The sequence below is a fragment of the Melospiza georgiana genome, chromosome 7 (genome assembly GCF_028018845.1).
Source record: "Melospiza georgiana isolate bMelGeo1 chromosome 7, bMelGeo1.pri, whole genome shotgun sequence".
NCBI classification, from domain to species: domain Eukaryota; kingdom Metazoa; phylum Chordata; class Aves; order Passeriformes; family Passerellidae; genus Melospiza; species Melospiza georgiana.
This window is the reverse complement of record NC_080436.1, coordinates 20801579-20822534: the sequence shown is the minus strand read 5'-3', so window position 1 is coordinate 20822534 and position 20956 is coordinate 20801579. Positions and strand designations below refer to the sequence as shown.

The 20956-nt window shown below is 56.1% G+C and overlaps 3 protein-coding genes across 7 annotated transcripts in view; 2 read left to right on the top strand and 1 right to left on the bottom strand.

Annotated features, from left to right (window-relative positions):
• Positions 1 to 4622, top strand: part of METAP1D (methionyl aminopeptidase type 1D, mitochondrial) — a 43582-nt gene extending 38960 nt beyond the window's left edge. For 2 of the 3 annotated variants that reach the window (XM_058028318.1, XM_058028317.1), the window contains exons 7-10: positions 2390 to 2487; positions 3157 to 3204; positions 4087 to 4165; positions 4336 to 4622. In XM_058028318.1, coding sequence (XP_057884301.1) covers positions 2390 to 2487; positions 3157 to 3204; positions 4087 to 4165; positions 4336 to 4414 — 304 coding nt within the window. In that variant the 3' untranslated portion in view covers positions 4415 to 4622. The other variant, XM_058028319.1, reaches the window with a different exon arrangement.
• Positions 4623 to 8059: 3437 nt separating this feature from the next.
• On the top strand, positions 8060 to 11330 carry DLX1 (distal-less homeobox 1). Of its 2 annotated transcripts, XM_058028398.1 has the most exons (4): positions 8060 to 8703; positions 9220 to 9419; positions 9771 to 9924; positions 10278 to 11330. In XM_058028398.1, the coding sequence occupies exons 1-4, from the start codon at positions 8391 to 8393 to the stop codon at positions 10346 to 10348; spliced, it is 738 nt and encodes a 245-aa protein (XP_057884381.1). In that variant the 5' UTR covers positions 8060 to 8390; the 3' UTR covers positions 10349 to 11330. The 2 variants fall into 2 exon arrangements, with proteins under 2 accessions (XP_057884381.1, XP_057884380.1); XM_058028397.1 differs by lacking the exon at positions 10278 to 11330 and having other exon boundaries at positions 9771 to 10098.
• Positions 11331 to 17706: 6376 nt separating this feature from the next.
• Positions 17707 to 19858, bottom strand: DLX2 (distal-less homeobox 2). 2 transcript variants are annotated; one of them, XM_058028139.1, is made up of 3 exons: positions 19496 to 19858; positions 19110 to 19297; positions 17707 to 18837 (listed from the first exon to the last, which is right to left on the bottom strand). In XM_058028139.1, the coding sequence occupies exons 1-3, from the start codon at positions 19818 to 19820 to the stop codon at positions 18523 to 18525; spliced, it is 828 nt and encodes a 275-aa protein (XP_057884122.1). In that variant the 5' UTR covers positions 19821 to 19858; the 3' UTR covers positions 17707 to 18522. The 2 variants fall into 2 exon arrangements, with proteins under 2 accessions (XP_057884122.1, XP_057884123.1); XM_058028140.1 differs by having other exon boundaries at positions 19110 to 19294.
• Between the last annotated feature and the right edge of the window lie 1098 nt (positions 19859 to 20956).

The following is a 20956-nucleotide window of genomic DNA, read 5'->3' as shown; positions in this document are numbered from 1 at the left end:
AGATGCATATGAATCATTACTTTGACTGCATGAGGACAGGATACTGTTGTAACACTGCCTTCTGTGTGCCTTGGTGCTTGTGTGCTTGGTGCCCAACACACAGCTCCTGCTGCCACTGCCACCCTCCTTGGCAGCAGCTGAATGCTGAGGCTGGAGCTTCCCCTGCTCACTGCAAAGTATGTAGCCATGGTGCTCAGAAGAATACATGCACAGAGAAAAACTATTTCTGTTTTGCTACAGAACATGGATTTTTCTGGAAGAAAAAATCCAGTAGTAATACAAAAAATTACCATGCTCTGTCCTTGGTCAAGATACCATGTAAGGACATCAGCAAAGCTGAACAGTTAGTGTGATTGTTTATGATTTTGCTAAAAGACTAGCAGAAGAAAATGAAAGAATACCTTATCATATGTTGCATGAATGACTTCTCCCATCTCTCCTTGGAGAATCACTTCACTCATATGGGAATCATCATCTGCATTGCTCTAGGCTTGGTCACTGGAGATCTTGGATTTTGTGTATGTTTCTGAGGAATCTGGCTTTCTAATTCATCACCATTCCCTGTACTTCTTGCTCGACCTTCAGTGGCATCACAGCCAGCAGGCCAAGTCTCTGACCCAGATACGGGGAACATGATAGAAAGGCAGGGGAGAAAGTATTTTCCATCTCTAGTAGGACTTCCTATTGCATAATCCTTCGTGATTTCTTTTCAAAATAATTGATGTATAAAGTTTATGTACACATAAATTATTTATAAATCCTGGCCTTTTGAGTGCAAACAAATTAGGGCCCAATTTCTAGCTTCATCAGTAATCCTCTTTGGAGTTTGGGGGTACCTAAACCTGAAATTTCTGTTCTTCTCCAGAGCTAATGAAGAAATATGATGAGTCTTTTTATCAGAGCAATAAAAGGGTAGAAAGTAACGAATCCTGTTAAAACATGTTCCAAAGTCTGAACACTGCAGCATTAACCAACTCTACTCTCTCATTGCCGTTTAACTGTGGTGGAGCAGCATGTCCCTCAATTGAGTGGCATTAAATTCTGGGACGATGACCCATGGGCACTGGAGCCAGCACTGCAGAGTCTGTGGAGCCTGGTGTGCAAAGGTGATTACTTTGTACAGCAAGCTGAGGCCACTTTGCACCTGAATAAAAGCTACACCATGGGGATTAACAGGCTTTAATTTCTGCAACAGCTTTACCTTTAGTTGAGTTTTCTAACTTTTCCAGCTTTCCACCTGTAGTGAAACTGTGAGACAGCATTTCCTCAGACATAAATACAGACAACTTGAAGTTCTTCAATGCCTACATTCATTCAAAAAGAAGCAAATTAAGCTTTTAATGTTATAGGCAAAATCTCTTCAGGCTAAGTGTATTCCTGTCTTGCTCCTGTTTGATTTTAGAAATAGGGTGAGGGTGACATGCAGGGACAAGGGCAACTTTCTTGGCACTTCTAATCCATCTCCAGATCTTTGTGAATCTCTGCATTTTTCCAGTTTGGAAACAAGCCTCTTGGCTGAGCTGCCTCAAATCACTGTGTCCACCACTGCTTGAGTACAGGTGACCCTGAAAAGTGAAGCCTGCAGACATGGGGTGGGCCAGCAGCCATGTATCTTCAAGTCCTCCAGTTTCGGGGAACTGGGAGAGGAATTTTCTTTCCTACCATGGATAGGGATCAGTGCTCAGCCATGGTCCTGGAGGCAGGACCAAGTTCTCAGAGATGCTTCTCCCTGAGGCAGGCCATGAAAGGCAGGCCAGATCTCTCAGGCAGAACTGAAATACTGTAATTGTTATGATTTGGTTTTGCCTCTGTGGCAATAGATTCATTAGAAATACATTGTTATTTAGCATACATCTATTTGCTGAAATTTCAATAGGTTTTTATACTAAATGTTTGAAGTATCATGAAAGCAAAGTAGTAAGGCTCCTAACTCTCCCTGTTGGCAGCAGGAGCCCCTTCTGCAGGAAACCCAGTGCAGTCCCCTGGCTATGCAGCCCAGCACAGACCCTGCACTTCCAGAGAACTCGGCAGAGGCTGTGCTTTGGTAGTCTGCTGAGGCCTCGGCTGCCCAACTTGCCAACTTCAGCTGTACCATCTTAAAATGAGTTCTCTCGTGTGCTTGTGGAAGAGGTTACCCTCCATCGAGCAGGGAGACAACACACTGCTGTTTTACTTAGAGGGCTGGCACGGGAACCACCAGGCTCTGTTGGCAGGCGTGTTCACTCTGAAACCTAACAATGGCTCAGCCACGCTCCCTTCAATGCCTGTCTTTCGGAACGGTGGCAAAGTGGTGACCCAGGGTCAGTAGCAACGCGTAGCAGGGCTGGGGCCGTCTAGCGGGGCTGGTGGTGGGGGCACGCACCCTGACAGGTCCTCTTTGCCCCCGCAGCTCCCTGGCATGGCAAGGCGGCTTCCACGTCTGCCCCTTCTTCGTCGGCCACGGCATCGGGTCGTACTTTCACGGGCACCCCGAAGTGTGGCACCACGGTAAGCGGCCCCCGCCCGCCGGGCCCGTCTTCCCCCGCCCGCTCCGCCCGGGCGATGAGAGGGCTCCGGGGAGGGGGAGAGGGCGGGCGGTAAAGCGAGCAGAGCCCCACACACACACCCGCACACACACACACGCACGCTGCCGGTCCGGCGGGGCGGGGGATTGCCGGTGGGGAGATTAAATCGCTGGGAAGCTGGAGGGCATCCCCGGCCCCATTTTCTGAGGTCGCGGGGGTATTTATGAGGACGAGCCGCTGGTTAGCGGAGTTGCCGGGGCAGCTTGAGCGCCGCGCACCGCCTGCCCCGCCCGCTCCGGGCCGCAGCCGCCCTGTCCCGCGCCTCCGCATCCCGCCCGCGCCCGAGCCACGCCGGCAAAGTTTGTCACGGGGCAAGGAGAAATCCCTGCTAAAAATCCCTGCTAAAACGTTAAAGCTCCCGGCCTGGACGGAGCCGCCGTCGGGGTGGTCTCACTGCGGCCGGGGTGGGATCGCTTTCGGCGGGTGCTCCGGCTCATAACGGGGCTCGGGTGCACAGTACCTGCGAGCTAAAAAGGGGTTTAAACAAAGGGTTTGTTTGCGTTCTCTTAAAAAAAAAAAAAAAAAAAAAAAAAAAAAAAAAAAAAAAGACCCAAGATGCATAAACGCGGTTTTTTTTTTTTTTCTTTTGTAGCCAATGACAGTGATTTGTTAATGGAAGAGGGAATGGCGTTCACAATAGGTTAGTAACTCTCTGCTATGGCTTTCTGTTAAAAAGCACACACGAAGCAGCCCAGATCTGTAACATTTCTTTATTGGGATATAGAAATAACCGTGCAGACAGGGGGACGTCGGTGAGATTGACCTCTTAGGAAATAGATTAAAATATCATTTTAAAAAATGCATTAGGAACTAGTTGGATTAAATAATTTTCAAATTACAAGATTTAAAGAAGGAAATGTTAATTATAAATTTTGCTAATATTTGACTCCTATTTCTGGCAAGGCAAAGACTCTGCCAGGACACTTAATTTGAGGAGGGTGAGAAGGATGCGATCGTGTCCCCGAAGCCGAGCAGCCTGGTGGCACTTAGTCATTTGCTGCCTTCCCGAGCTGCTGTTGGGTATGGGGACTGCGGCTGCGGTAACCAGCCGGAGCCTCGCCCCGCAGACTGATCGTGCTCACTTCCAGTCGTGGAGAAGTGCTGGGGGAAAAGCCTTCGTTCTCACTGTGTGGCTAAATGGCACGGCAATTAGAAGGAAATAAGAAAATTGTTGTTTTGCTGATTTAATGAACATTTTAAGCCTGTTTAAAAAATTCAAATATTTAAAACTATCTGTTGTTTATAAATGTGGTTGGTGCTTTGGTTATTATCCACACGGTCTTAATTAAAGCTTGATTAAAATTCCATGTTTTTACAAAAGAGGAATGGGCAACTTCCTACCTTGCTATTTTGTCTTCCTTTTTAGTTCACATTTTAGTCTATCAAGAGAATGCCAGCCCAGGGAGATGGGACCTGTGTGGATGGGGAGCTACCTGCTGAGATACCTCCTGTTCTTGATTGTTTCATAATCCACACAGGAGTGCAACTAACTTTAGAATACATTTTGTTTTTCTTGATACAGAGCCAATAATAATGGAAGGATCCCCTGAATTTAAGATTCTGGAGGACAAATGGACTGCGATTTCTGTAGACAATAAAAGGTGCCTGATTTTTTTTTTTTTTTTTTTTTTTTTTTTTTTTTTTTTTTTTTTTTTTTTGTATTTCCTAAGACACGGAACTCATCACTGCCAGCCCAAAAAACCCAAAGAGATGATTTTCCAGGCATGGTGAATGTGTATTCCCCCTCATAACTGCTAAATGTGAATTTCAGATCGGCACAATTTGAGCATACCCTGGTGATTACCTCAGAGGGAGCAGAAATCCTCACTAAACTGGTGGAAGAAGCCTAAAGATGGAGCAAGGAGTGGAGAGACTTGCTGTACTTCTGGGACTTCAAGTTTCACTCGGGACAGGGAAGAGGTTTCTGTAATTTCTGAGGGAAATGACTGTTGCATAAGTCACTCCAGGGGACAGAAAAAGCAATTTGAGGTGTTGGCTCTCGACATTTCTGTGTATTACCTGGTGAGTATTTAATAAAAGTCTTTAGGTATTTTGTGACCCTTGGAGCAGCCAAGCTTAGTCTGCAAGTGGAAAGGGTTTGGGTTATTTGGGGTTAGGTGCAGAAAGTGGGGCCCCTCTCTTCCAAATCCTATGTGGGGCAAATGGATATATCAGATTATACAGTCTTTAGGCAGTTGAGAGGACAAAGAAACATAGCATTTTCCCTTTATAGCTGAGGTATGGAGTCAATTTGTCTTCATTGAGATTAACACAGTGCTGTTTCTCAGGCTGTAACTTCTACTAGGATGGAAAAAAGTTTCCTGAGAGTGTAAGGCAGAGGGAACAGACTCTCCCCAGCATCATTCCCAGCAGCAATCCCCTGCTTCTTGCCTCTTTTTACACAGCACAAAAAGTGATTAAAAATGAGATGCAAAGCACACCTCTCTGGGGATCAATAATTGCCCTGCTTGAAAAATTAGCCAGTTTGGGGTAATCACTGCTCTGTGGTGCCCATGTTAGTTAAGGGAGAGGCACTCTACAGTTTAAACATTTTATGGAGGCAGAGGAGTTTGCAGTCTGGAAGATGAGTCCTGACTCCTGCCCAGAGTTTGGAACCGATGGACCTCACGAGCTGCGGTCTCACTCGGCCCTGTGCTCTCTGCAGAACTGTCCTAGGCCTGCCGGGTGTGCAGGGCTTGATTTGCAATTTAGCCATTGCTGACCGCCCTGCGGGATCAAACAAGTCTGGCACTGGTATTTGGAGGCTACCAGAGCAGGACCTGGGCCTGTGAAACGTGGAGTAGCCTTGGAGATAATTAAAGGACTTCCAGAATTTCCCCAGGCCCACGGCAACAGCGGTGCTGTTTGGTACAAGTGACTTGGCCCTCATTGCAGGCAGATGGGGTCGCATGCTGAGGGCTGGCCAGTTGCACATTCAGGCAACCAGAGTGGCTCAGCACTGGCTCCCTCAGTGGCCCTGGGCAGAAGTAAGCTGCTTTCTTACAGCTTTACTCTGCTGTTTGCTTTCATTCAGGTACAGTGAGCTCTCAGCTCTAATAGTTTCTAACAGCAGCTTTTCAAAAAGCAGGGACCCCCCTCCCTGAATTCGGCTAGCACCACGGGGCAGCCACTCAGCTTCATCCTCCCGAGAGGAGCTTGGAAGGCCATAAAACCTGCAAAACAAACGATGCAGCCAAGTTTACAAAAACGCAGAGATTAAACGTTGTGAAGGACAGTCGGCATTGCCTGGAGGGGCATGTGTTTTGTTCCCTTAACGTTCCATCGCCCAGCCGCGCTGCCCCTTCTGAGGGGCACTGGGGGCAGCAGGGTGTCCGGTGCGTCCCGGAGGCGCAGCAGAGGTGCCTCCCGTGGATTTTGGCCACGCCGGGAGCCCCTGGATAGCACCGCAGGTGCCATGTTCCTCACCATCGTCTGCCCTTTGCCTCCTGCTCTTACCGCGGCGTGGGATGAGGCGGGAACGGGGCGACCGGGAGCGGGGAAACCCCGCATCCCGCCGTGGGGGGGCTGTCGGCAGCTCCTGGTAATCAGTGCGCCCTGAAGTCCCGCCGGTAACTCTGGCGGGACTGCGAGTTTTACTCCGCGGCGGAGCGCTGGCGGCCAGACGGAGGCATTGATAGCGCACCTTTGTAATCCTAATTACGAACGAGACTGGAGAGATGTCTCGGCTGTTCGGGGACAGCCAGCACAAGCCCATCATACAGAAGGTGTTGCCGGGCCAGCACCATGAGAGTCCCGACGTGGCAGTCGCTCCCGCGGGGTCGGGACGTCCCGTGGCCGCGGCCCCTCCGCGCCCGCCGAGGCCGCGCTGACCGGGACCGCGGAGGGGCGGGGGCCCTGCTCTGCAGGACGGGGGCGAGCGGAGCCTCACCGACCGCTCCGCGGGGCTTTGGCGGGGTTGGAGGGACTGTGGTTCGCCCCGGGACTGCCCGTGTCCGGCCGAGCGGAGCAGAAGACCGCAGTCCCGGCGGACGCGGAGCGGCCTCCCCTCTGCAGTTGTCAGGCTGAGGCCGGCGAAGGTGCCGGAGCTGCCCGGGCGTCCTGTTGCCTGCTCGGTCAAGCTCGCTGACCCGCCTCGGGTGGTCACTTCCATGGCCAGAGGGGCAAAGCTGGCTGGCGGGGGTACCGTGTGCGTGCGGAAACACCGTCACTGCCCCTTCTGCGCCAAGCCTCGGAGAGTTAGTGAGAATGAACTTCGCGCATTGCGAGCAAAGAAAGAGAAAAAACAAAACCCAAAACATTGAGAAAAAAAAAGGGGGGCGGGGGGGGGGAAGGAGGTAAAAGCGTCGTTAGGAAACGGGCAATTAAAACCGACAGAGCCACTAATGAAAGGAGAAAACAACAAAAAAAAAAGGGAGCAGAGGGGCTCGGTTGTGCCAGCTTTGCACAGTTAGGGGCCGGCTGCTTCAAAGGCCGCGCTGTCCGAAGGATCCTGAACACTACGCGGGCTCTGCCGGGGGTGCCCAAGCCCCGCTGCCGGCGCTAGTACCTCTAACGACATCAACGCTGCGATTTGTTTTGAATGTTCATTTTTATTGGTGTTCTCCCTTTGCCAAAATGTGCTTGATTACATAGATGTAGTGCAGTGATAACTGCGCACCCTAGACAGCCTAGGTGTAACGGGGAAAGTTCAGCCCAGGCCAGATCAAATCCCAGGCTGTTTAATGCTGAAAGGCTGCATGTTGCTATTAGTGTTAAATATATGGCTAATTATGCGTATGAAAATTAAACATCAGTGTTATGCTAATGGGGCCGCCTTCAGCTGTGGATCAGAGCACTTGAGACTAGCATTTAATCAAATGAATCAGTAACTAATACATCTGCACGTGTGAACTTTCACAAGATCATTTTCCTGTTACAGTCGCACCGCAGAATTATGAAAGAAATAATTATCAACACTTTCTAATTATCTAGCAAAGTAATTTGGGATTCATCGTGGGCTTTCTGGGGAGGATCTCCTAAGTCCCACCTCATTTACCGCTCACGCACGCGGAAGTTTTCATTTTGAGCTCAAATGCGCCGTTGGGCCCTTTCAGGGGGACTTTGTTTGGTTGGATCGCTTTTTCCCCTTTACAGCAGCGGCGGCAGGAGCCGGGCGGCGCGATCCGGAGGTGCGGGCGGCGCTGGGACCCGCGGGCCGGGGCCGAGAGCCGCCGCTCGCCCGCGGGGCCTGGCGGGCGGGGGCCGCTCGCTTTGTCCGCGGGTCCCGCCGCGTCTGCCGGAGCGGGGCGGCAGCTGCAGGAACCCCCGCGGCCCGCCCAGCCCGGCGGAGCGCGGCTGCTGCCCCCTCCGCGCCGCCTTCCCGGCGAGGGGCGGACAAGGGCGGAGGGGGTTGCGGTGCCTTCCGCCGAAGTCCGGATCGGCGGCGGGAGCGGGCGGCCTGCGATGGGAGAGGGCTCCTGGGCGGCTCCGCGCCGGGGCCGGCCGGGAGCGGGGCGGGCGTGCGGCCGCCGCCGGCGCTCGGGCAAGCGCGGCGCTGCCAGCCCGGCTCTCCGCGCTCACCGGGGTCCGGGCGAGCCCCGAGCGCCTCGGACCAATCCAAAGCGATTATGCAAGACGGCGGACCAATCAGCTCCGCCGTCTCATGAATATTCATAGACTTGGCTGAGTCAAAGCTTTTAGGCGAGTTTGTGTAGATCTACAGCATCATGCTTAGACTTTTCAAAGAGACAAACTCCATTTTCTTATGAATGGAAAGTGAAAAACCCTGTTTCGCTTAAATTGGGTTCTTTCCTGTCCTGAGAAACACAACAGACCCCAAAAAGGCAAGCTGAAGAGAGAACACACACACAGACCAAGCGACAAGAAATGACCATGACTACCATGCCAGAGAGTCTAAATAGCCCCGTCTCAGGGAAGGCTGTCTTTATGGAGTTTGGGCCGCCCAGCCAGCAAATGTCTCCTTCTCCCATGTCCCACGGACACTATTCCATGCACTGTTTACACTCCGCGGGCCACTCTCAGCCTGACAGCTCGTACAGCACAGCTTCGTCCTTCTCCCGACCGCTGGGCTACCCCTATGTGAACTCGGTCAGCAGCCACTCGACCAACCCCTACATCAGTTCAGTGCAGTCCTACCCCAACAGCTCCAGCCTGACTCAGACCCGGTTAGAGGAGACAGGTAGGTGCACTCGGCTTTGGGGAGGGGGGGAGGGGAGGAGGGAAGGCAAGGCGGGAGGGAGGGTGTTGTATTAAAAAAAAAAAAATCTATCGGGGGAAAAAATTAAATTAAATTACAAAATATTAGTCAAGAGAGGCTGAGAATCACAGGGGACCAATACACAGAGCGCACAATGCTTGGCTGGAAAAGAAACCAACCCAGATGTGCACGTATTAGTCTTCGTAATTATTTATTGCGTAGCGCTATAAACAATGTATGCAATTAAGGGTAATTAAACCTAAACTGCAGCCTGTAAAAATAGCAAACTTTCGCTGGGAAGAAGCCTGGGCTGCCATAATCGCCCGGAGCCTTTGTTAGCGTTACTCGAGCTTCACTTTTCTTCCTTCTCATTATTGTTATTGTCGATGTTGCTGTTGTTATTGTTACTGCTGCTGCTGCTGCTGCTATTACTGTTGCTGCTATTATTGCTATTGCTGCTATTATTATTATTTATTCTGCGTCGTTTGTTGTTTGTAGGGGCCGAATCGGAGAAAAGCACTGTGGTAGAAGGAGGGGAAGTTCGCTTTAACGGGAAAGGAAAAAAAATCCGCAAACCCAGGACTATTTACTCCAGTTTGCAGCTACAGGCTTTGAACAGGAGGTTCCAGCAGACTCAGTACCTGGCTCTCCCCGAAAGAGCCGAGCTCGCAGCATCTCTGGGACTCACCCAGACCCAGGTACAGCTCCGGCCCCTCTCCCGTGTCCCCTCCGTGTCCCCACCGTCGGCGTGGGAGACCACGCGCGTAAGGCGCACGGGTCACAGCCGTGGGCAGCGGGGCCCGGGGCGACACCCGTCCCGCCGCGGTGCGCTCCCGGTGCTGGGAAAGCCCCCGCAGAGCCCGCTGGAGAGGGCCCAGGGGCTCCTGCTGGGTGCCTTGGAGTCACAAAATAACACAGCAGTCGCGGGGGGAATGAGGGAGAGAAGCTGCGGGGCCGCCGGGTGCGAGGGTCCGTCGTGCCCTGGGAGGGATGGAGGGATGCTGGACCGTAGCGAGGGATGCTGAACCCTGCTCCGTTCCCCTTTGCAGGTGAAGATTTGGTTTCAGAACAAGCGCTCCAAATTCAAGAAGCTGATGAAGCAAGGAGGGGCCGCCCTGGAGAGCAGCGCCTTGACCAACGGCAGGGCTCTCTCGGGCAGCTCGCCCCCCGTGCCTCCAGTGTGGAACACCACCTCCGCCTCCGGTAAGGCCTCGTCGGGGACCCCGGGCACCTACATCCCCAGCTACACGTCGTGGTACCCTTCGGCCCACCAAGAAGCTATGCAGCAGCCGCAACTGATGTGATTATATATACGTTTTCCCCTAATGCAAGCACCATCGGTCCCGAAAATAATTAAAATTGTTACAGGAAAAAAAACATACAAAAAACCAAAACAAACCAAAACAAAACAAAAAAAAAAAAAAAAGAAACTAAGTCAAATAAAAGAAATTAAAAAAAAAAAAAAGAGGGGGAAAGAGAGAGAGAATTAAAAAAAAAAAAAAGAAAGAAAAGAAACCGAAGCAAACAAACAAACAGGAGGTCTCTTGCCCATCCAGCCATTAGGACGCTGCACGGTAGCTCGGTGCAGGAGAGCACAGATGTGATGCGGGCCGGTTCCCACCGCTGACAGCTGACGGAGCGGCCCCGAGCACCGCACAACAGCCTGGGAGCAGAGCGAGCGCCGGCCGCGGCTTTGTGGGACAATCAGAAAAAGATGTCTGGGGGGCGGGGAAGCCCTCTCCTCTGTCCTGTCTGTCTGTCTGTGTCTGTTGAAATGTAGGTCATTTATTTACTACTCCGATCTGACCGTTTCTTAAATTGCAAGGGGGAAGGAAGCTGTACAATTTACCAGAGCTTCTTTCCCGCGACATTTTCTGTACCTTTCACTATCCATCTGTATATTTTTTTGTTGTTGTTAAAAGGGGAAGATAGGGGGTTTATTTATTGATTTAAATTACCACTATGAGAGTGCTAGAAACAAACTCAGCTTGCTGAGTGTACTGCTTGGACGCACAGTTTAAACAAAACCACAGACGGTCCGTCGTCCCGTTCCCCCCCCTCTCCCCGAATAAATCACCGCGAGGGAAGGATGCGATTTTAACTTTTACAGTAACTTTTATACTTCGCTGCTGTGGAAAGTTTTGGTCCGAATGATTTGCATTTCTCGAGTATTTAACAAAGGAAATAAATGCACATTGTTTGGTACTCTGAAGTGGAATTGCGGCAGCTGCCGGCGCTTTGCTGAGGTGAAGCAAGGCGCAGAGGACGGAACGAGAGCCCGGAGGGCGGCGGGGGGGACCCACCGGGAGGGCGGGCAGGCGGGCACACCCGCGCAGTCCCGGCGCGGCCTCCCCGCGCAAAGCCGGCCCGAAGGTGAAATGCACAAATCGACGTGCAGGAGCTACTCGCTGTACATATTTTATTCTTAATTATTATTATTATTGTTCTGTAAACATGTTGCACAAATTTAGCCTTTTTTAATTATTATTATAATTATAATTATTATTTCTGTTCTGTTTCGTGTGGCTGTAAAACATGATGCTTTGTGTACTGAGATCTTGACATTTTACTTGTGAAATTCGGAAAATGTGATAAACTGAGCTCGGCTGTGTTTAGTGTTCTATATGTCAAAGTTTAGTTTTATATTGAAAATGTTAACTTATTGCTTTGTATCTGGGGGAGAAAATGGAAAAAAACCCACACAAATCTTTGTACATAAGTTATAAAGTTTCTTTGAGACAGTAAAATTATGGTTTGGAAAAAGCGACACGCATGCTCCCTGTCCCGTAGCGCGGCCGACAGCGGGCTCCGGGCCGGGCTACGCGCTCCGCGGCGGGACGGCGGTGGCCGTGACCGGGAGGCGAGACGGAGGAGCGACGCGGCCCGGGCAGGGCAGCCTGTCCCCGTGCGCCCAGCCGGGCCCAGCTAGGCGGCGGCAGCCTAACTCCGATGGTCAATCGGGGGACCCTCGGCGGAGGGGCCGCTCGGAGCCGGGGGGAACCGGGCGCAGCTGCTGGGGCGGGAAGGGGATGTGCTCAAGCCGGGAGAGCCCCGGCCCCCGTCCCAACAGCCGAGCCGGCTGCCCGCCCAGGCGTTCCCCGGGAGGCGAAGCTGTGCCGGTACCGCCGCGGTCATCCAGCCCCGGACCGAGCCGTGCCCGCTCCCGGGCTGGCGCAGCGCCGGCACAACCGGTGGCTATTGCTGGGGCGGATAAAGCGCTGCAGAGCGGAGCAGCCGGCAGCTGCTGGGCTCGGCCGGCTGTCCGTGCGCGTCCCTGCGCGGGGGATCGGCTGTGCAGCCCCGCGGGGGCCGCGCTCACCCGGCCCGAGGTACGCGCCCACTCCCCGGGGCGCGGCGGTGCAGCATCCTCCCCAGCGCACAGGCGGCCCGCGGGGCGCGGGATCGCGCACGGCAAACGCCCCGCGTTTCCCGCAGTGCCGCGGCCCGAGCCTGCTCCCGAGCGGCCCGAAGTGCCGAGCGAGCCGGAGGGCTCCGCGGCCGCGCAGCGCCCCAGGAGCCACACAGCTCCCGCGGCGGCTCTGCCGCTGACCAAACGCCTCCGACCGGGCCAAAGAGGGGTGGTCAAGCAGCTCGGAGGGCTTTAAAGATGTATCAGCTTCTCCTAATTCAATAATGTCTTGCTAACAGTTCAAATAGAGAAATTATCAGTTTTCTCTCAGCGAGGCGGTCTTGAGTTAGAGGCTATTATAATTGTACATTTGAAAATGTTAATCTCAATACAGGCCTAATTAATTCTGCCTTGTTGCTGACAAGTAGTTCATCAAATATCTGATTCGAAGATTTTCATAATGAGGATATTAATTAAACTATGAATAATCCAAAGGTGCTTATATTGAAACAATACCTCATTACAATGATTAAGCTCTGATTTCGAATATTATACCTTTACCAATTGTCACCCGGCAAATACAACCTTATGGATGTGCCCGTAAATGGCAAAATGTAATTTTGGGATATATTTTTCCTTGTTGGGGAAAAAAAAAAAGTGCCCCTCATTTTCAAACACTTCTGAAATAGGTTACACACAGCTTAATGATGATCAAAATGACTCTTTTCTGCAAAAAAAGACCCCAAAGTGCGCGTACAGCTGCAAACCCAAGAGGGTCAGCATCATTTCACTGTATTCTCTTCTTGATTACAAGCCGAGCCCATCAAACACAACATAATTACAGTAATTTCAGGTTTATTTATTCTAATGCAGTTTCCCCATCTCTCTGGTAATTATGAGCAATTTTTTCGCCCAGGGAATCTTTTTGCATTAACAAAAGAGATAACGCACTGAAAGCCAAATTTGCTGTGCATTGAGAAAAGCGAAGAAAAAAAAATAAAATAGGTGCGAGCTGCCATCTCTGCAATTCTCCTATATTGGAGCTCTGCAAATTGCTTGCAGGTGTATGGAGCAGAGCTGTCAATAGGAAGGGGCTTCCAAATTAGCAAATGCACAATGTTGAAGTAATGAAGACAGACTTAGCAAAATTGCCAAACAACAGATACCTCTTTAATATCTTCCACCCAAAAAGAAAAAGGGAAAAAAAATCCCCTTGGAGTGTCCCTGCGAACCCCCTTGAATAGCTGGGGATGTTGTACATGTGTCAATCTAATTGCAGAGCACAGAGCGGCCCCTGAAACTAGAAAAAAAATCAAATATCAGAGCCCAAGCCCGTTTGCATTGGGAATTTGCTCCCTTCGTTTGACAGAGGGGGATAAGAAATCCCCGCCGCCGCCCGCTCCGCTCTCCCCGCTGCCGCCCTCCTAACCCCGCTCCTGCCGCCACCGCCACTCTCACGCCAGTGAAAAAGTGCCATGTCCCCCTCCGCACCGGCGCCTTTCCCGCCCGCCTCCCGGCTCGGGACCGGGCAGTAACTCTTCCCTTCGCAAGGGACCGACACACGCACACCACGAAACCACGGCCGAGAACGAGCGCCCGCGGGCGCCGGCAGCCCCCGGCAGTCCCGGGCGGCGAGTGCCCCGCGCCGCTGTGCCCGCGCTGGGCTCCGCGCTGCGCCCGGCTCGGCCCGCGGGGCGCCCCGGCACGGCTCGGCTCGGCTCGGCCGTGCGCGGCATCCCCGTCGCCCGGCCCGCGGCCCCGCTCCCTTCCTCGCCCCGGTGCCGCCGGCGGGCAGTTTGCGGGGAGACTGGGTCGGCGGAGCCGCCGCCGGTAATTCCCCCCCTCTCCCGACCCGCGCCCCGCACACTCACCTACCCCCGCGAGAAAGGAGCCTGTGTCGCCACCCTTACCTTCCGCCTCAGTCCCTGAGGCTCTGGGCACAAGTCTTTGCTTTACAACAAACCAAAGGACCGAACGCGGCTTTTTGCTACGAAAGTTAGAAGAACGAGAGAGTGTGAGAGAGAGGGAGAGGATCGGGGAGGGAGAAAGAAAGAGAAAAAAAAAAAAAAAAAGAAGCCGAGCACAATAATAATATCCTGAGAGTGCAAATGTGGATTGAGATCCCCCAGAGATGCACATGCCTCTGAGCGCAGCAGCCTTTTTGCAGCTCTGCTCTTGCAGAATATGACTGAAATTTTCTGCTATATAGCCTCTGTCTTTATAGCTGATGAAAAAAATTGCAGATTATTAGCATAAATGTTTACTCTTCATTACGCTGATGACATTGTGCACTCGAGATCTTGGTAATCTTTGGGAAAATTATGAGTAATTTTTAAAAATTTTAAAGCAGCAGCAGTTACCATGCAATTCAGGCTAATTCTGCGTAGGCTCCGAACGGATATAATTATCGAGGAGTCAAGATGTTATGCTAAAAACTATGCATTGATATTCCCATTTATTATGTACATACAACTTTGACAATGTTGATGCTTGAAATAGCAGGAAATTGTCTTGCGCAAAAATTACAGTCCATATTAGGACATGTGAAATTGCGAAGAATTATATAGTAATTGCAGGCTTTCAGATGGGAGAGCCAGAATGCTCAAACTAGTGCAAATGTGGATAAAATTACAGATCAGAGCAAAAATTAGGGAAAAAAGGGGTCTGGGATTTTTCAAGTTGGCTATAGGATTCCGGAAGTGTCTAATGCCACATGATTGCTGCAGCTTTAGGGGAGACATTCATGCCTCAAATAACTCCTTTTGCCAGAGCCGCTTTAATTGAATTTCTCGTGCTTTCTCTTTTCACCGGGCAAATGAGTAAATTGCCTCCCCACGGTACAAGCCCGGCCGGCCCCGCCCGTGCTCCGGGGGGGCAGAGGGTGCCCCCTCGGCCGGGCGGCTGCCGTGCCGCCCTCCCGGACCAGGCTGGTGGCGGAACCGTCACTTACCCCGGTCGCCCCCCCGGGACCGGCCCCGCTCAGCCTCTCCCCCGGCCCGGAGCCGGGACCAGGCCCGGCGGGGGGCGGCAGGGGGAACCTCGGCGCTGGGACGTGGGGTAGAATGGTCCCAGAACCCCCGGCAGGCTCCCTCCCCCGCTCAGCGTCCCTTCCCGGAGGGCTGCGGGGGCCGGGGCATCTCTCGCCCCCCGGTTATCCTGCTCCCCGCGGCTTTGGCCGGCTCCGGGAGGCCGTGCAACTTGTGAGGGGGATCGCGGTTCTCAGCGGTGCCTGCCCCGTCCCATCGGACGGGAAAAGAGCAGGAGAAAACAGGTTACAAACAGACGCATATCTCTATACGTGTGCATCTGCGGGGCGTGCGGGAGCGGCACCGCGCCTCTGCATCCGCCGCCGTCGCCCCGCACGGCGTGAGCCGCATCTGGGATGCGAACAGCGGGGGAGATACGGACCCTGGGAGGGCTCTGGGGGATACGGGGACGAAAAACCCTATCGCATACACCGAGTGTGGACAGCCCAGAGAAGACTGTACCAGCAGAGAGCAAATAAATAGTAATAAATAAATAAAAAATTACTAAATAACAGAAAGAAAGCGCGGAGGCTCCCGTACTGGGTGTGGTGTGCTCTGCTCCCCTACCGCTGGTAGCGTTCCCCCGTTGGGTAGGTCCCTGTCCCAGGGACGCCACGTAGCTGTCGGCATCCTGCCAGACCCCACGGAACTGAGCAACACCCCGCACCGCAATGCTACATCGGACTGGAGACACCGGGCCAGGAGAGACCGGGGCGCAGATGTTTGGGGGGAACTTTATTTAACTGCGAGAAGCGCCTGTGGAAGCGGTGGGGGACAGGGAGGGAACGGGAATCATCTCCGTCCCGATCGTGGCCGGCGCCCACGGCTTCCTCGTGCATCCCAGACGACTGATTTAGCAAAACTTGTCACCTGCCCATGGCGTGTATCCCACTTTTCCCCCCGTTCCCCCCCCACCAGCCGTAGCCCGCGGGAACACCGCGCTGCCGGGAGCACAGCTCCTGCGGGACCACGGGGCCGCGGGGCTCCACGGTGCTGCTCGCCGCGCTGCCGCCCCGCTCCGGGCTCGCCGCCCCGGCGCTTCGCCGTCCGCCAGCGGGGAAGTTTCTTCTCCCCGTCCGAGCGGGCGACTGAGGCCACTGCCACCAGTGGCCCGCGGCCGGCAGGAGGGTGAAGGAGGGGGGTACGGGATGAGTCGGCCCCGCTGTTTCTTGGGTCGGTTCTGGACTCTTGTCCCCATCCTCGCCGCCGGGTCAGAGTCGGCACTGGAGGGCAGATCCTCTTTCCCCTTTGTCTCTCCCACTCCCTCCTCTCGCTTTCTTTGCACCCGACTCTCCTCTTCCAACATCCCCCCGTCATTCTTCGCTTTTCTTCATTCCTCCTTCGACCTCCGCCTCCCCTTGCCCCCAAGCTTTCCCCAAGCTCTCAGAAGCAATCTGCCCTCCCGCTTTCCCCCCTTCTTTCCCCCTCCCTCTTTTCCCCCTTCTTTCCCCCTTCTTTCCCCCTTCCTCCCGACGTGTCTCCTTGTGAGGCCGCCCCCCTCCGCCTTCCCCGGCCCCGCCCGAGCTCCCCATGCCGAGGAAGAGCCTCGGCCAGGCTGGCCATTCCCGACCCCGGGCAAGCTGGCCTGAGCCTTCTTGTCTGCAATGGGATCTTCATCACGGCTCTCTCTCTCCGTGTCCCCTCCAAGAATGGCGGGGTCCTCGTGGTAATGGAGGCCAGTGATCCCTTCCTTCCGCCGCTTTTGCATCTCCAGCAGCAGCGCCTCCAGGGGTGCAGCCCATAGGGGTGTGCCCTCAGAGTTACAGCTTGGGGGGCACAGCCGGGAGGGGACATCCCGAGCGGGGCGGCCCCAAAGGGTGCAGCAAAGGCCATCAAAGTGAGGTTCAGCTCAGAGGGGTGCAAGGGAGCGTTCCAGAGGGGTCCAGCCCTCGAAGGATGCATCCCATGAAGCTGCAACTTGGACGGGGTGCTGCCTGGAAAGGGGTTCAGCCTGGAGGGATGCTGCCCTTACGAGGCACATCCCAGAGGATTTCGGCTAGGCGGGATGAAGCTGAAGGGCTGCATCCCAAAGGGGAACATCTTGAGGGGTCCAGTCCTCAAGGGGCACATCTCAGAGAGAGAGCAGTCGGCGCCTCCAGCCCTCGAAGTACCCCAGAGGGGCTTGGGGCAGCCACCAGCTCTGGCCTTAGCAAAGATCCCGTGCAGGCTACCGGCCTGGTTGCCATTGCCGGAGGGGCAAGGCGAAATGCCTCTGGGTCGGGGCTGCGCCCGAGGTGCAGCTCCGGGCACGGCGAATCCCGGGCACGGCTCTGCCCCGAAGCCCTCCGGACAGCCACGGGAAGCTGCGAGACGGCAGCAGTCTGTCCCGGGTGAAATGTCGCTGGCGCCAGCAGGCGGGAGAGGGGGAAGGGGGGCGGCTCTGGGCTGCTGCAGGCAGCGCTGAGTGATTCATGGCCTCGCCAAGAACACTGTCAGGGGCGAGATTTTATTGTAGACGGGAAAGAGGGGAAGGAGGAGGGAAGTTGCGGGCTTGCGGCAACTGTTACAATGGGGAGGGGGTGGAGGGGACGCGGCTCTCCCTCCCAGCGAACGCCCGGGTCCGAATCGACACCCTCAAATTTCCCCATCCCCCAAAAACTCAGCGTGGGCACCATGGAAACAATAATTTATTTAAATACTCTCTGCTTATTGTAAAAGAAACATTAATGAGTGTATAAGTTTTCCATAATAAATAACCAAAAATACTTTTTTTTTTTTCTTCACGACGCTAGACATCAAAGAGATCAGGGGCATGTCAGTGGCTCGGTTGCCGCCGGCGGGGGAAGAGTGGAGGGGGGGCTGGAGAGGAGAGCTGGCTGCGGCTGGCGCCCGACGCGCGGAAGCCCCGTCGGGGCACGAAACCAGCCCGGAGGCAGCGCACGGGCGGGAGCCGCACCGGCACCGCCGCCTGCGGCCGGCCCCCGCCCCCGTTTCGTTCACGGCTAAAACGGATACCTCAAACACGGGAGGTTTCTGTTTTAAATCTACATATAAAAATTATTTATCTTTTTTTTTTTTTTTTTTAATAGTTTTATTTTTTTAATCCCCAGCATCAACGTGAGGTTATCCGCAAAGGCACCTGTCAACTTTAAAAAAATAAAAAGTAAAGTTAACCAGAGTTCTGCACCGATGGTTTGATGAAAATGCCGGGGAAGAGGAGGAAGATAGACGGAGAGGAGGGAGGGAGGTGAGTACTCGTTTCGCAGCGTGGTTGTTTTCACGGCGGGAGGGAGGGAGGACCCCACGGGGCCGAATGCACACGGGCCCCGCCGGCGGCGGCAACGGGGCGGGACGAGGCGCGGAGCAGTTTCCTCTCCGCCGGGATGGCCGAGGCCGGAGCCAGGCTTCACCAAAACACCAGTGCTGCACGTCGGTGCCCCGCGGCTGCCGGGTGCGGCCCGCAGGCTCAAGTCTCTACTACGGCGCCTAGAAGATGTTGCCGCTGCCGTGGTGATGCGGGGGCTGCGCCGGCTGCGGGAGGGGAGCGGCCGCCGGCAGGTGCGCCGGGCCGCCGGGGGCCGGCGGGTACCACGAGTAACTACCGAGGAAGGCGGCGGCGGGGCTGGGGCTGGCGGTGCCGGCGCCGCCCGCGGTACGTGGGTGCGGAGCGAAGTCCCAGGCGGGGGGCGAGGAGGGAGACGGTGGCGAAGAACTGCGGCGGGGAGGCGGCTCCGCTGGGATCTCTCCGCTTTTCCACATCTTCTTGAACTTGGAGCGGCGGTTCTGAAACCAGATCTTTACCTGCGGGGAGAGGGACGTCAGGCGGCCGCTGCCTCTGCGGCGCCTTCCCGGCGCCCAGACCGCCCGCGACGGGGCAGGGACGCGCAGCTTTCGCAGCCCCGAGCACTCCCGGCGCTGCCTCAGCGGCGCTGCCGCCGCGCCTGCACTCCCGCCGCGGGCCGTCGAGGCGCCATGGGCCGGCCTTCCTCCCACGCTCGCACCCGACTCCGCGGAGGGCGACAGGCCCCGGCCGGGCGGGACGTGCCCGGGACCCCGCGGCGGAAAGGCCTTACCTGCGTCTGGGTGAGGCCGAGGGAGGCCGCCAGCTCCGCTCTCTCGGGCAGGGCGAGGTACTGGGTTTTCTGGAAGCGCCGCTGCAGAGCCGCCAGCTGGAAGCTGGAGTAGATGGTCCGGGGCTTCCGCACTTTCTTCGGTTTCCCGTTCACGATCCTGATCTCCGGCTCGCAGTCTTCCTTCTCTGCTGCGGCAGAAACGGCAACCCCAGTGAGGCGAGGCGCCCCCGCCACCTCGGGCCCTGCTCGCAGCTCGGCATCACCGCCCTCCCCGTCGGGGCGACCCGCCGGGAGCGAGCGCTCTCCCGGCCCACCCCGTGTCCGGAGCCCCCATCGCCGCCTCGCCAGGCTCACCGAGCCGTCCCCCTCGCGGGGCTCGGACGTACCAGAGTCATTGTTGGCCGGGGAGGCCCTGCTGCCGTAGGGCCCGTAGGAGCCGTAGGCGCCCCCGTAACCCACGTCGTAGGCGGCCTTGGCAGAGTAGGGGGCGGTGCCGCCGCCCGCGTAGGGGTAGGAGCTCACGGGGCCGTAGGGCGGCCCGCCCGCTGCCCCGTGCTGCTGGTTGGTGTAGTAGCTGCTGTCGGTGGCCGTGGAGACGGGCAGCGTGGGGGACTCCTGCGGCTTGTGCAGGACGCCGTGCTGGTGGTAGCTGCCGGCGGAGATCTGGCTGGTGTGCATGTCCGGCATCAGGCTCTCCAGCACGCCCGTCATCCCGCGCCCCCGCCCGCCGGGGCACGGGTCGCCGCCCCGCGGCCGTCCCCACCGGGGGCAGGCGGTCAGAGCCGCGCCACCATGGCGAGCCTCGCCGCGCTCCGCCGGGGCGGTGCAGCCGCGCTCCCGCCGCCGCCAGCGGGACGGACTGTGCGCGCCGCGCGCCGCCGGGACGGCATTTAACACCGGTCACGTGGCGCGGCGTACGTCACCTAGCAACAGCCAATGGGGAGCCCGCCCGCGCCGGCGCCCCGCGGGCTCGCGGAGTGCGGGACGGGAGCGGCGCCGGGCGTGGGGACGAGCGGCCGCGGGGCCGCCGGGACCGGGACCTTCCCCGTCGCTGGGCTCAGGCTGCTGCACCTCTGGTTGGACGGGGCGGCTCAGCCCGGCCGCTTCTGCCGTGCTGTGTCTCTGGTGTGTGCCCCCGTCTGGCCGGCAACCCCAGGGAAAGATCCGCGTATCGGTCCCCCCTAAACGGGCATTCCCACGCGGGTGGAGCTGGGCGGCCGCGTTTGGAATCCTTCTCAGTTATTGTGCCCCCGGGAGAGCGTGCACATCGCAGGAGATCAGTAACCCGCTCTCTGTGCCAGAGTGGCAGAGCTTTCCAGCGAAATCTCCGTAACATTTGACGCGGAGGGGCGACATTCTGCCTAGCACGCGTGTTTTGTACAGCAATTGCTGAAGGCGCCCACGGTACGTCCTTCCACGCGGCAGTCCCTAACGGCGCCTGATGCAGCCCAGGCGGGGCCGCAGGTGCCAGGCACCCGCGAGCAGCCGCCTGTCTCCCTGCCCTGTCCGCGGGCGGTCGCACCAAGGCCGTCGGGGCCGGTTGCCAGTCGGGCACGGCGGCGCTGCCCTTGGCCGCCCTCTGCCGGGGCCAGCACCGCTGGGCAGCAGCCGGAATAGTGTCTCAGGTGCGCTGAGTAGCGCTTCGGAACTGATTTTTACTCTTGTATGTTATTTTCCTCGCTCGACTGTCCCGCCGCGGAGCGGGGCCGCCTGCCAGGGAGCGCGTTCCTTTCGCTGGGAGAAGGAGCCCGCGCTGCCGGCGGCTGCCCCGGGGGTGCGGCCGCGTCCTTGCGGGAGTCTCATGTGCGTTCAGCGCGGGCAGGGAGGGAGGCGGCACTGGCGCGAGG